Here is a 14,554-nt window from a genome sequence, read left to right as displayed (position 1 = left end):
CAGGTGGATGCTCTGCTGCGCTCCCCTCCGTATCCCTGTGTGTGCTTGGCCATTCAGTCGTGTCCGAGTCCTTGCGACCCTGTGGCCTGTAGCGCACCAGGCTCCTCTGTCCGTGGGATTCTCCAGATGAGAATACTGGAGCGTGTTGGCATTCCCTTCTCCAGGGGATCTTCCTGATCCAGGGATTGAACCTGCATCTCCCGCATTGCAGCCAGATTCTTTACCACTGAGCCACCTGGGAAGCCCCTTCAGTGTATTTGTGGCATCAAATCATGTCTGCCCGTGTCGATTTTGGGAAGCCCCTTGGAGGCTGCGCTCACCGCTCGGGCACTGTACAGAGTTGCTGTTAGACAAGTGTGCCTCCTCCCCTGCTGGACTCGGGTGCACGCCGAGTTAGAGCCCACGGAGCGTGTCCTGGGAGTTCACTTCCTGCCAGCGTGCTGCCCCTGTGCCACCCTTGGTTGGCCGTAGGTAGAGGCCGTCGTGGAGATGAGGCGGGGGAATGTGCGCAGCATTCTTTTGTCCCTGGTCAGCACACAGCCGGTGGCTCTCGCCGTTGCGGTTAGGCGAGTGGCTGAGGTGCAGGCTGCAGGAGCGCCCTGTGGTGGGCATCAGCCCGTTTGATGGCTGAAAGCCTTGAAGGAACACCACAGGCCACTTTAGCCTGCTGACACTCCCTCAAAGGTGATGTGGTTATCGCATCTTGTTAGAGAGGAAAGAGGTCAAGTGCATGGAGAGGTCAAGTGCCTTCATCCAGAGGGGTGGTGTTAAACACCCTCTCACCTTACTGGGCTTCCCTGGTGGCTCAGACGGTGAAGAATTCACCTGCAGTGAAGAGACCCGGGTTTGATTCCTCGGTCGGGAAGATCCTCTGGAGAAGGAAATGGCAACCCACTCTAATACTCTTGCCTGGAAATCCTAAGAACAGGAGCCTGGCGGGCTGCAGTCCGTGAGGTTGCACAGAGTCGGCATGGCTGAGTGACGGACGCTTCGCTGTTTTCCTTCACTTGCGTTGGACTCTGCCTGCGTCCACCGTGTGCATTGTGTTCACGGGCGCACTTCCCAGGAGCGCCCTGTAACAGTCACCTGCTCTGCCCCCACTTCTCCCTTTCTCTGAAGGTTTCTGCTCCAGCTGGCTGGCATCCTTTTAGAGGACATCGTCACCAAGCAGCTGCGGGTGGAGGTGAGCGAGCAGCAGCACACCTTCTACTGCCAGGAGCTGGGCACGCTGCTCATGTGTCTGGTCCACATCTTCAAGTCGGGTAGGTGCACCGCGCTAGCCTGGCCAGAGTGGCTGTGTCCCCCGCCCTGCCCGCGCGCCCGGCGTGCAGGTGAGCGCGGAGCCAGCTCTGCTGTGCAGACGTGAATCTGAGGGCCTCTCCTCTGTTAAAGATTCGGAGAGGCCTTTATATATGATTGTGAATTTTGAAAGTCATTGCACGAGAGGGAGAGTGAGAGAGACATCACAGAGTCCCTGCCCTGGAGCAGGCAGAGGAAGCAGCCTGAGTTTCTCAAGAGGAATGAGCGTTTTCAAAAGCAATAGTCTTGCTAGTTATCGGGTACAGGCATGTCTTTCTTTTTTCGGCAAGAAAAGCGAAAGGCAGTTCTAGTCTCGGGAAACACAAACAGCAGGAAAGCTTGGCCCAGACCTGCAGCACATCTGCGAGTGTGGGAGTGGGCGCTCTCTGGGTGGCGGCCTCTGGTGCGCTTCACTCTGTGGCCACGTGGCGTATTTCCGTGTCTCAGCTCTTACTGTGCTGGCTCTGTTCTCTGGTGGGCTCCTTCCCCATGGCAGGAGGGAGGGCCTCTGACTTGTGGTCTCAGGGCTGCATGAGTCCTCTGAGCACCGGATGCACCCCTGGGTGACCCGGCCACCCTGGGCCCACTGAGAACTTGGACAGCCTTCCTTGGCGGGAGGGGGTTACTTTCCAGTAGCAAGGGGAGAAAAGCTATGACAAACCTAGATAGCGTGTTAAAACACAGAGATGTTACTTTGCCAACAAAGGTCCGTATAGTCAAAGCTATGACTTTTCCAGTAGTCATGTGTGGACGTGAGAGTTGGACCATAAAGAAAGCTGAATGCCGAAGAATGATGCTTTTGAACTGTGGTGTTGGAGAAGACTCTTGAGAGTCCCTTGGATTGGAAGGAGATGAAACCAGTCCATGCTAAAGGAGATCAGTCCTGAATATTCATTGGAAGGACTGATGGCTGAAGCTAAAACTCCAATACTTTGGCCACCTGATGAGAAGAGCCAACTCACTGGAAAATCTTTCCCTGATGCTGGGAAAGATTAAGGGCAGGAGGAGAAGGGGGTGACAGGATGAGATGGTTGGAAGGCATCACTGACTCAGTGGACATGAGTTTGAGCAAACTGCGGGGGAGGGTGAAGGACAGGGTGGCCTGGCGTGCTGCAGTTTATGGGGTTGCGAACAGTTGGACACCATTCAGCAACTGAACAACAAACAACGGCCGTAAGCGGAGTAGACAGAGCACCTTGAGGGTCTGCTGCAGGTGACGAGAGCGCATCGGGGTGAGCTCGGAGGAAGCGACCAGAACTGAAGGCAGAGTAATGAGAAGTTGCCTTCAGAGAGGTGGGAATCAGAATACTTCTCTGGTACAAGGTTTTTAATTTGCATCAAAGCGATATATACACATGAGTTCAAATCCCACTCGTGTGTATATCACCTTAATGCAAACTAAAGCACACAGGCAGGTATGTACCGTTAAAGCAGAAGGTTGTTGCCATCGTCAGCCTTTACTCGCTTAGTAAAGAGATGCCAAGTCACCCGCTGCCGGGCCGGGCCTGGGCGTGAGGTGGTCAGTAGAGCTGACGCGATTCCTGCCTCTGCAGCTGTCGGTCTCACGACTCAGACGGTTCACAGAGATGCTGCCGAGGGTCCTGACTTCTCCTGATCAGGAAACAAGACAGTGGCAGGCAGCACAGGGCAGGCTCTCCTCGCCAGCCGCAGAGCTGAGGCCTGGAAGAGAAGGAGCTGGCTCTTTGGAGAGTTCCTGAGAGCAGCGAGGGCCAGAGGGCCCGGGAGGCGGCAGGACCGAGAGTGATGGGGTGGGATGCCTCCTCAGCCACACCATGTGACTGCGAGCGCCCTTGGCCCTGGGGTGTGGCCAGAGTTTGTGATAATGGGTTATAACTTCAAGCCACCTTATTTACTTAACACGGAAACAGTTTTCTTTTGGAGGATCTTGCAATCTATGCCCCACCAACCCGCCACAGCAAGTGTGAAGTTGAGAGGGTCATTAAGCCGCTGAAGAGTCCGCTGCTTCTAGCATGCCGGTCACTTCCGTATTTGGCCATCTTTTGGTGTGTGTCTGACCCCCGTGCATGGCAGGGGGCTGCTTTCCACCTTCTTTGGTAAGAGCAGTGTACTCTGCGGCCTTCACCACACCCAGGGGTTTCTGTGCCCGGCAAGGTGTTCGCTCCCCTGCTGTTCTAACCTTCTTCCTTTTCTCAGAGGCCAGCAAGGTACTCTTAGACTTGCTGCAGCGCCGTCCAGCCAGCTTCCTGCAGCGAGCAAGGGTTCTGTGTCTGCCCTGACCCAGCTGCTTCTGGCTGCATGTGGCCCGTGGGCTCTGGAAGCCACTGCTGTGGCTGAAGTGCTTCTATTTGACCTAATTTTGGATAAATTTGAACACCGCATGTGGAGTGGAGTGTGAGCAGCTGTGCCCTGCTCAGGAGCCCCGGCCAGGCATCGGGGCACCTGGGTGTCACAGCTCATGTCTTTGGAGATTGTTCACTTGGTCCTTACTGTTCCTTATTCGGTCACTCAGTCGTGTCCGACTCTGTGACCACATGGACTGCAGCACGCCAGGCCTCCCTGTCCATCACCATCTGTCGGAGCTTGCTGAAACAAGTCCATCGAGTCGATGATGCCATCCCGCCATCTCATCCTCTGTCGTCCCCTTCTCCTCCTGCCTTCAGTCTTGCCCAGCATCAGGGTCTTTTGCAATGAGTCAGCTCTTCACATGGCCAAAGTATTGGCGCTTCAGCTTCAGCATCAGTCCTTCTAATTGACTGGTTGCAGTCCAACGGACTGTCAAGAGTCTTCTCCAACACCATAGTTCAAAAGCATCAATTCTCTGGGGCTCAGCCTTCTTTATGGTCCAGCTCTCACATCCATACATGACTGCTGGAGAAACAATAGCTTGGACTAGGTGGATCTTAGTCAGCAAAGTAATGTCTCTGCTTTTTAATATGCTGTCTAGGTTTATCATAGCTTTTCTTCCAAGGAGCAAGTGTTTTTTAATTTCATGGCTGCAGTCACCATCTGCACTGATTTTGGAGCCCAAGAAAATAAAGTCTCTCTCTGTTTCCATTTTTTCCCCATCTTTGCCATGAAGTGATGGGACCAGATGCCATGATCTTAGATTTTTGAATGTTGAATTTTAAGCCAGCTTTTTCACTCTCCTCTTTCAGCTTCATCAAGAAGCTCTTTAGTACCTCTTCGCTTTCTGCCATAAGGGTGGTTTCATTTGCATATCTGAGGTTATTGACCTTTCTCCAGGCGATCTTGATTCTGGCTCGTGCTTTATCCAGCCCTGCATTTCGCGTGATGTACTCTGCATCACCATTTAGGACTTGAAGTAGCTCCACTGGAATGCCATCACCTCCACTAGCTTTGTTCATAGCGATGCTTCTTAAGGCCACTTGCCTCTGCACTCTACGATGTCTGGCTATAGGTGAGTGATCACGCTGGCATGGTTATTTGGGTCATCAGGATCTTTTTTGTACAGTTTTCCTGTGTATTCTTGCCACCTCTTCTTAGTATCTTTTGTTTTCATTAGGTTCATACCGATTCCGTTCTTTATCGAGCCCACCTTTGCATGAAATGTTCCCTTGGTGTCTCTAGTTTTCTTGAAGAGATCTCTGGTCTTTCCCATTCTATCACTTTCCTCTATTTCTTTGCATTGATCGCTGAGGAAGGCTTTTTATCTCCCCTTGCTATTTGGAACTCGCCATTCGAATGGGTATATCCTTCCTTTTCTCCTTTGCCTTTCGCTTCTCTTCTTTTCTCAGCTATTTATAAGGCCTCCTCAGACAACCATTTTGCCTTTTTTTCCTTGGGGATGGTTTTGATCACCGTGTACTGTCAGTATTTGTAAATAAATGGTGATGGGTGTGTATTAACGTCTCGTTTTTAGCTCCTCGTGTATTTCGACGCCATTTCTTTTAAGACACTAGGAGGCAGAATTACTGTGTTGATTGGTTTTTGTTTTTGCATTGCTTAAACAATGACAATAATCTCACCCTCAGTGAAAATTGAAACCTTTGAATTTGCCCATTTCAGGTGTTATTTCTTAAAATAGGAACCAGTCTGAGTAATGGCCTTGTGTTTTCACTTTGTTATCCCTCGTGTTAGAGGAGCGGAATGAACCCCACAGTCATTATCCTGTGTTGGATTCCATCTGGTGCAAACACACAAGAAGGCACCTGGTCTCCACTTTCCAAACGCTGGGAAACCGGCTGCCCAGGTGGAAGCAGGGGGCGCCGGCATCGAGCGACAGTGCCCATCGCTTTGCCACGGGCAGGGCTGGGTCTGGCCTGCGGCCACCGTGAGGCTCCCTGCTGCTCACTGTGTCGTCCGGTCGTCCCGTCGCCTGCCCTTCCGTACCGCCCTGCAGACGCCTGCCCAGCCGCGGGCTGCATTCCTGCCCCCCTCGCTGCCTTCCTGCAGGCCCAGCTTGCTTTCCGGTGTCTTCAGATGGGCCTGTATTCCCCTCTATCTGTGGGCCAAAGTAGCATTTCTCTTTTGTGGAGAAAGTCGAGTCCCTCGGGTGGGTGCGTCTTGGGTGGGGCGGGGCAGGGCGTGTGGAGCTGGCTTCGTGTCCATCCCGAGGTGGGCTAGAGGAAAACGTGAATCCCCTCTGCCCTGGGGGAGATCTGGGCCCTAAGGAGGACGCTGTGGGGAAGCTGCAACAGAGCCTGCCTGGAGCTGCTGCTGATGTGCGGGGCTGAGCGCAGATGCCTGCCTGCCTGGCCAGCCTGCCCGGGTGGTCGTGCCACGGTGGGCGTGGGGGCCACCCGGCCCTCAGCTTGCTGGAGCCTGCAGGACCGCCGCGCCCTGTCCGCCCTCGGGGCTGTGGCTTGGGCTGTCCTGGCTGCAGTGGCCTGACTGCAGGCCACGTAGGGGCTGCTGCCCTTTTTGTGGTGCCTCATCCACTGTCAGCACCAGCGAGGCTTCCTGCTCGGAGCCCCTGGAGAGCCTGGTCTCTCTGGGGAGGAGGGTACAGTGGGGCGCCCGCTTCCGTGGCCGCTCGGTTAAGGAAGTGAATTGTCAGGCTGGAGTTTCCTAAGTGCCAGGTGTCCTGAACGTGTGAATGTAGGAAGAAGCCCTGCGTGTACCCCTTTGGTGTAAAAGCTTCACGTGGCTGTGAAGTGTTGGGCCGCGAGGAGCAGCACAGACGTGTCCCCGTAATCCGCTCTGTTCCGGGTTGTTTCCAGGGACGTTCCGGAGGATCACTGCCGCTGCCTCGAGGCTCCTGAGGGACGGTGCGGACGGCGGCTTCTACAGCCTGGAGAGCCTGAACGCGCGGGTGCGCTCCATGGTCCCCACGCACCCGGCCCTGGTGCTGCTGTGGTGTCAGATCCTGCTGCTCGTCGGCCACACCGACTACCGCTGGTGGGCGGAGGTGCAGCAGACCCCCAAGTACGTGCGCTCCCCCGGCAGGCCCACCCGGCTCCTGTGCGCGGCTCGCAGCCGCCGGAGCTCGGCCTGGTCTTCCCGAGGCGTTGAAAGTCTCTGCTGCCCATCCCTCTTTCTTTCCTGGACACCGTTGCAGGGAAATGTGGTTTGACTGCAGGCATTCAAAAGAGCTGCTGCTTTTCACACGTGACTTCCTTGCAAGCTCTTTGACACCGGTCCATATTATGGGCCATTCTTGTCCTGTGTCCTTCCTGCTGGGTTCTTGTTCTTAAATTGGTTCCAGAGCCAGACATGTTGCAACGTCTTAACTTTGTTGTAAGTTAAATGTGGTTCTGGTTATTCTTAGATAATGCAGTCATTATTTAGCCGTGTTTCAAAACTGCCTTATTTTTTGTCATTCAGAAAGACTTAGAAAGTATGTGATTGTGGGTGGCCTTCTTTTTGTAAAACGTTTTCAGGTCTGACTCTGATTTTGGGCCCCCCTTGCCCAGCCATGTGTGCATATGTGGAGATGAAAGCTTTGATCACTACCCCTCCCCACCCCCGCCCAAAACTGAGTCCCCAGGGCAGTGTTTCTGGAAGACTCAAGAGCCCCCCAGGAGAGAAAGCTCTGGAAACAGGAGGCTGCAGGGCCGAGGTCAGCCCCTCTCTACTCGGCGCGAGGCTGTGCTGGTGGGCCACACGCTCAGGTGCCCACCCGTCCTATGCTGTGTGCTGTGGGGTGTGCGGAGGAGGAGTCAGTGTTTCCAGCCCTCCGTGTGCTCACGGCGAGCCGGGGGAGCAGACAGTGAGTGTCTGATGTGCTTTGAGGACAGTTTAAGCCCGCCATAGTGGCTTCAGTGCCGTGAGTCAGTAACGGAAAGTCAGAGTCTCTTCCTTGAGAGCTTCTTCACTGTGCCTGTGAATCGCCTGGGGGGCTTGTTCAAATCAGATTTGATTCACCCAGAGAGTGGGGCCCGGGACTCTGCATTTCTGCCCAGCTCCTGGGGCTGCCGGTGTCTGGTCTGAGGGGCCTGCCCTGCACACCGAGACCCTGTGGTGGGTGCTGTCTCCCTTCTGTCTGCCCGCCTCGCACCCGTGGGTCCTCACAGCTAGCTCAGGCCCCTCCCCACCTAGGCCTGCCTGGTATGATGGGGAGGACGTGGTGAGACTCCCCAGGCTCGTCCTGGGGTGACGGCAGGAACACCAGAGGCTGGCACCCCAACTCCTGAGCACCCGGCCGTCAGGTCCAACAGTGGGCGTGCTCCTTGGAGCAAGCCCTTGTTGCTCCGTGCTTTTGCTTATGAGCAGTTTCTGGGGGAGACACCTGCCGAGGCGTCTAGGGGTGCTGTCTCTTGACCTGCAGATGGCTCTTGAATGGTGCAGGCCCCCCAAACTACATGTGTGTGTGTAGAGTGTGTGCGTGTGTAGTGAGTGTGTGCGTGTGCCTGAGCGCAAGAGTGGCAGCCTACTGGAGCTGAATCTAGCAGCCCCCAAACTACATGTGTGTGTGCAGAGTGTGTGCGTGTGTAGTGAGTGTGTGCGTGTGCCTGAGCGCAGGAGTGGCAGCCTACTGGAGCTGAATCTAGCAGCCCCCAAACTACATGTGTGTGTGCAGAGTGTGTGCGTGTGCAGTGAGTGTGTGTGTGCCTGAGCGCAAGAGTGGCAGCCTACTGGAGCTGAATCTAGGTGAAGAGTCTGTGGCTGTTAATTGAGTTACTCTTTCAGTTTTTCTGTTGGTTTGAAAGTTTTCAAAATAGAAGTGAAGGGAAAAAGATGGGCAAGGGCCTTTAGAGAGCAGCTCCAAACAGTGGTCAGGAGGAGGTCTGCGCTGGAGGGAAGCAGAGTCATGGGAAATGGGGACAAGAGAGAGTTTCCAGGTGAGAGGTCAAAGGGCGTGGGCCACCCCTGATGAAAAGAGCGTTATCTAGAGTTAGTGAGGACGGGTGGCTTTGAGGCACAGGCCTCAGGTCTGTGATACTGATTTAGTTTTTGCCAGATTTTTACAGTCGAACTTAAATTTTCCTGATTTCCCTCCATATATTAGCAGGTACAGAAAGGCCGTCCATCCTGGGTTCTTAGCTCAGTCTTCGGTTCCTCAGGAAAGCTTCGTGATTTCTCTTTGATTGGTGAAGTCTCACACTACCTGCTCTTCACTCCAGCCTTTGCCTCTCTTTTCTGGCATGTGTTGAAACTGTAATTAGATGTTTATTTGAGTGACAGTTTGGTTTCCATCTCTCTCTCCCTTCAGAATGTTATCCCCACAAGGGCCCTCACTGTATTCCCAGGACTAACATGAGTTAGTGATTTAATTACCCTGATAATAGAAGCAATGAGAATACCTTGGTAAAGGCCCTTTACGTATAGATCACCAAGTGATCACTGAAAGGTGATACGTAAAAGGTCACTTTTATGTATATTAGCACCAAGTGCCAGGTATTGTTCTAAGGGCTTCCTGTTATAATAAGTTATTAAAACCTCTAGTAATGCATGTTTATTACAGATGAGAAAACCTCTTTGCCCAGAGAAGTAAAGTAACTTGCCTGCAGTCACAGGTTAACATACGTGCGTGCATACGTGATCCCCCAGCTTGTTTATTTTCACCTGTCATAGCCTAAACTGGTGCATCAGTGTGTGTTCATTTCTAGGCCCTCTGTCTGCTGTTTCCTTGGCCTCCGTGTCTGGGTTTAGGTCAGTGCCGTATTGTTCTGATTGCTGTAGGTTTGTAGTGTAGTTTGAGGGCGCATGATACCTCCAGTTCTGTTCTTCTTTCTCAAGCTTGTGAGAAAGAAGAGTCTTTTACAGGTTCTGTGTGAATTTTAGAATTTTTTGTTCAAGTGCTGTGAAAAATGCCGCTGGAATTTGGATAGGGATTGCAGTGAATTTATAGATTGCTTTGTGTGTTATGGGCATTTTAACAATATTGTTGTTGTTTACTCATTCAGTTGTGTCCGACTCTTTGTGACCCCCGTGGACTGTAGTCCGCCAGGCTCCTCTGTCCATGGGATTTCCCAGGCAGGAATTCTGGAGTAGGTTGCCATTTCTTTTTCCAGGGGATATTTCTGACTTAGGGATTGAACCTGCATCTCCTGCCTTGCAGGTGGGTTCTTTCCCTCTGAGCCACCTGGAAGGCCCTTTAACAGTATTAATTCTTCTAATCCGCGAGCAAGGAGTATCTTTCCACTCGTTTGTGTTTCTTTCATCAGCGTCTCAAAGTTTCACCTCCTTGGTTGCATTTATTCCTAGTTTATTATTTTCAATGAAATTGTTAATGGGGTTTCACTTATTTCTCTGATAGCTTGTTATTGGTGTATGAAAATGCCACACATTTCTGTATACAGTAAGTTCCCTACATACAGGCCTTCGCATTGTGAGCTTTCAAAGATGCAGACGTGTGTTCGCGTGTTGAGTCGCACAAGGCCCACGTGTCTGGTGTGCAGTGTTGTGTACGTGCGTCGTCTAAGACGGCTGTGCTTTGGGTACTGTGCGGGACTGTGTAGGGTCCTGGTACGGGGTCTTTATTTTAAGACCAGGATATCGTCCATGATAAGAGGAGAAGAGCTACTGCTCAGACATCACTGGATCGTTTTTTTTAAGAGAGTAGATATAATTGAATCCAGCGAGGCACTGGAACCTGTGCCATCCACATCAGGATGAGTGAAACTCCATCTCGCCCTCTGTCTCCTCTTGCTGACGATCCTTCCGCTCTGCCATCTCCCACCCACTCTCCCTGCCCAGTCACTAATTTTTCTTGCCTGTTCACTCAGGGCCAACCCCTGTGTGTCAGCTGTTGTACTGTACTTTTCAAGGTACTATACTGTAAGATTTATTTTTTCGTATGTTTTTTAATGTGCTATTTGTGTGAAAGCTATTTATAAGCCTGTTACAATACAGTGGGCTTACAGAGCTGATTGTGTTAGTTGAATACTTGGGCCGACTTTGTTGGGCTTAGGACAGAGCTCACTCGTACATAGGGGACTCCATGTGTAGATTTAGTATGCTGAGGTTTTACTGAACTCGTCTACTGCTTCTAACAGGTTTTTAGCAGACCCCTTAGGGTTTTCTATGTGTAGTACCATGTTACTTGGAAGTAGTGAAAATTACGCTCCATTCTGACTTGAATGCCTTTTATTTCTTTTTCTTGCTTAATTGTTATGGCGAGGATGTCTAATACTGTGTTGAATAAAAGTGGTGAGAGCGGGCACCCTTGTCTTATTCCTGATCTTAGAGGACGAGCCTTCAGCTCTTCACCATTGCATGCGATGTCAGCTGTAGGTTTGCCAAAAATGGCCTCTGTTGTGTTGCTGTGTGGTTTCTCTGTACCCGTTTTACTGAGAGGTTGTTTTTTTTTATCATAAATAAATGTTGAACTTTGTTAAGTGCTGCTTCTGCTTCCGTTGAGATGATCGTATATTTTTTATTCATTTTGTTAACGTGATGTATTGGTTGATTTACAGATGTTGAACCGTCCTTGGCATCTCTAGAATAAATGCCGCTTATCGTGATATGGGATCTTTCTAATGTCCTGCTGCGTTCGGTTTGCTGGTACCTTGTTGAGGATGTTTGTGTCTGTCTTCATCAAGGATGTTGCGCTGTCGTTTGCCTTTCTTGTGGTGTCCTTGTCTGGTGGTTAGGACGCATGTCCACTTCCCGAAAGGTGAAAGTGAATTACTAGAGTTTGGGATACAGAGTAGTACAAGCCAGTTCTTTTGCATGTATACTCTGCGGATATAGCAGTGCTTCATCAGATTGTCACTGAGGCTCTGTTCACAGCCCAGTACACGCCGGCTCTCAGTTGAGCCCAGGCTCCCAGGCCATGTGTCCTGAAAGTACCCGTGGCTGCCACAGTGGGCTCAGCTCTGCTCTGCTCTGCTCCTTATCTGGGGGGCTGCATCCTCATGGGCTTATCCTTTGCTTTCCACTGTCAGGTGGTCTGGTCCTGCATATGCAGTCATCTTCTATTTGGGAAGATCGTTCACTATCACTAGCTGGCAGCATCTGTCTTGGGCGCTTGCCCTCCTACAACCTGGAACCAAGTTTGGGTTGACATTGGACTTTCTCTGTATCCACCGCTAATATTTGAATTGTACATTCTCCGCTCCACCTTCAGAGGCTCTTTCCCTTAAGGCTGTACCATGGCGGAACAGAGTTAGAGCTTGAATGCAGGTCATGTTGGGGCTGGCAGGAGGGCTGATTGAAAAAGGAAGGGTTTCTGTCGACATATAATTTGCAGTGCAGTGAATGCTCATCTGTGCCCAGTGAGGTCAGGTCGCCCACCACAAGCAAGATTTGGGACAGTGCTGTTGCGGTAGGCGCTCCCATGTCCGGAGCCGTCACCCCTCCCCCGCGCGCCCTCGGTGACCGCGCTCCGTCTTCTGTCTCTGCGTGCAGCCTGTTGCAGAATGCCTTGTGAACCCTCTGAGTCTGGCTTCTGTCACTTAGCTCAGCGCAGTCAAGGTTCATTCACTATGTTGCACACATCGGAGCTAGCTGCTTGTGATTGCTGCACCATTTTGCATTGTGTGCACGTCCGCTTATCCATTGACTTGTTGAAGAACAGAAATGGTAGTTAAAGTTTTTATTTTTTTACCTGTAGAATTTTTTTATGCCAGTTCTCGTCCAAACGCTGAGATGTTCGTAGGGAAAGTTGACACATTTCAGAATATTCTAGTCCTGATGTCGTCTCCATCTCTGCTAAGCCTTGGCCGATGAGGCGAGGGGCTTGTCTGACTGTCCCTCGAGTCAGTTTGCTAGCATAGCAACTGCTGCATTTTAAGAGTGGTGGCCAGAATTGAGAATCTCAGAGTCCGTCATCATTGATGCCTTATCGGAGTCATATGATAAGCCTGTGCCTTAGTTCGTATGCCTTATCGTAGGCAAATGACAAGCCTGTGATGACGCATCCCCCAAATAAGGGGCGGAGCCGGGAGACCCCACCTGCTCGTAATGGGAGTGACAGCACGGTGAGAAGTAGATGTGAGCTGCAGTAACCTTCGCTGGTGAAGAGTTAGCTTTTCAGAAAAGCTTTTAGTTGGGGTTTCCATGATAACATGGGCCCTGCAGGCACGTTTAGGCTGGTAACTAGAGTGAAACGTGGGCATGGGGAGGCTTTCTTCTGGATCCTGACAGCTTTCAGGGCCTTCCAGAAGCTGTAGCTGTGAGATCAGGTGCCCCCAACGAGATGAGAGCACGGAAGTGCATCTGCAGGGTGGAGTCGGCCTTCAGTCAAGTTTAGTTTCCTGCCTGTTAAGTCTTTTCTTTAGCTTTCCACGTGTGCTTTATCCCGTAGCTCAGGAGTAGATCACTAAGAGTGGCCTTACACACATCATTCTGCTGTGGCCGTATTTAAAGTAAACTGACTGTTAGAACTGGGACAGGGCAATAATCATCTTCAGTGTTGTGAAAGTAAGCCCACTGCCACCTCAGAAGCGCCGTCAGAGCTTCTGTTGCTCCTTCTAGAAGACGCAGCCTGTCCAGCACGAAGTCCCTGAGTCCGGAGATGTCTGGAGAGGACGAGGATCCCGACGTGGCTTCCAAGCTGGGGATGTGCAATAGAGAGATCGTGCGGAGAGGCGCCCTCATTCTCTTCTGCGACTACGTCGTAAGTGTGCAAATGCTGGCAGTGGGGGTCAGGGGTTCATGCAGGTAATGCTGCTACTGACACTGCTGCCATCCCACCGTTCTGCCAGTGAGAAACTAAATTTGAATCCTGCTCCTAACTATAGTGAGAAATCAGACTCAGAGTCTGGTCCCAGGAGTTTAGGTTCGTCTGCAAAAGGCTGGGTCAGCTATCACTTGCTCAGGCCTCTTGCAGCGCTGGGCGCCTTTGTTGTCTTCAGTGACAGTAATAATGGAAAGAAGCTACAAATCTGGCTGCGTGAGGTTCTGATTAAAATCTGTTTTAATCTGTGGAAAAGGTTTTCGGAAGTTAATTGCCGCGTTTTAAATAGATTGCTGTTTGAATGACAGTCTTTTAAAATAGGACTCTTTTAGTGTTTTTTTACCATAAAATGATAGTCATCTCTTATTTAACCCAGAAAATTTGCAAAAGCCAAATAAGTAAACAGAAGAAAATTAAACCTTAATGGTTGTTACTCAGAGAGGACCCAACATTCCACCTCGTTGAGGTTTGCTCCTTTCTCTGGGTGGACGGAGAATGCCGCCCGCCTCCGGGGCGGACGTGGCGCGCTCCCCTCCGCCCTCTGCAGAGCTCTTTTCTGCCGTGATAGCAGTTTGCTTTACATTCTTGCTGTTGAAGTAGTTTTTCTATCTTGTTCCACTTTTTCAAGTAATTTGGTATAATTATATAATGCTGTTTTCACAGAACAGTAAGAAAAATATTTATTTTATGTTAATACTATCAAATTATCCCACATAGAAAGTATTAATCATTAACCCAATGGCAGAAAATGTATCTTGTTTTGCAATTTCTGCCTAGGATCAGGAATTTTAATGAAAAGGCAGCATACATATTTTAAAATGTGCACTTTTTATCTCCTCCTAAACCTTACATGAAATATCTCCCCTTAAGGTCCATCGGATCTGTAGGAAGCATCATATTTTAGATTTGGAAGCTATCAGGACTGTGACAGTCAACAGGGAGCTCTTTCTCTCCACTGGCTCGTCACAGAGTTGGGGCAAGAGTAGCTGGAGCGCTCCCATCAGGAGCCCGGACTGAGGCCCAGGGCGGGGGGCGCAGGGTGCACTCCGGCAGAGTGCCGCCTGCCCTGGAGTCTCACGCGGCCACCACTGCCCTGGGTGCCCCGCGCCCCTCAGCCACTCTCCTCAGTCCTGGGGCCGTGCTGCTGGCTGTGCGTCCCTCGGGCCTGAAGGGAGGTCATGGCCACGGTGTTTGGTTGTTGGAGGCGGGGTGGGAGTCAGGCTCTGTGACATGTGTTCGCCCTCGTCAGTG

At 51.3% G+C, this 14,554-nt stretch overlaps 1 protein-coding gene across 1 annotated transcript in view; it reads left to right on the top strand.

Moving 5' to 3' along the window:
* Window positions 1–14,554, top strand: part of HTT (huntingtin) — a 123,957-nt gene that overhangs the window by 86,762 nt on the left and 22,641 nt on the right. The window contains exons 40-42 of the mRNA XM_068974776.1: window positions 1,120–1,262; window positions 6,462–6,666; window positions 13,102–13,243. Coding sequence (XP_068830877.1) covers window positions 1,120–1,262; window positions 6,462–6,666; window positions 13,102–13,243 — 490 coding nt within the window. The remainder of the gene's footprint in view (window positions 1–1,119; window positions 1,263–6,461; window positions 6,667–13,101; window positions 13,244–14,554) is intronic.

Source organism: Capricornis sumatraensis, chromosome 7 (assembly GCF_032405125.1).
Source record: "Capricornis sumatraensis isolate serow.1 chromosome 7, serow.2, whole genome shotgun sequence".
Taxonomy (NCBI): domain Eukaryota; kingdom Metazoa; phylum Chordata; class Mammalia; order Artiodactyla; family Bovidae; genus Capricornis; species Capricornis sumatraensis.
This window is presented reverse-complemented; position numbering and strand designations above follow the sequence as displayed.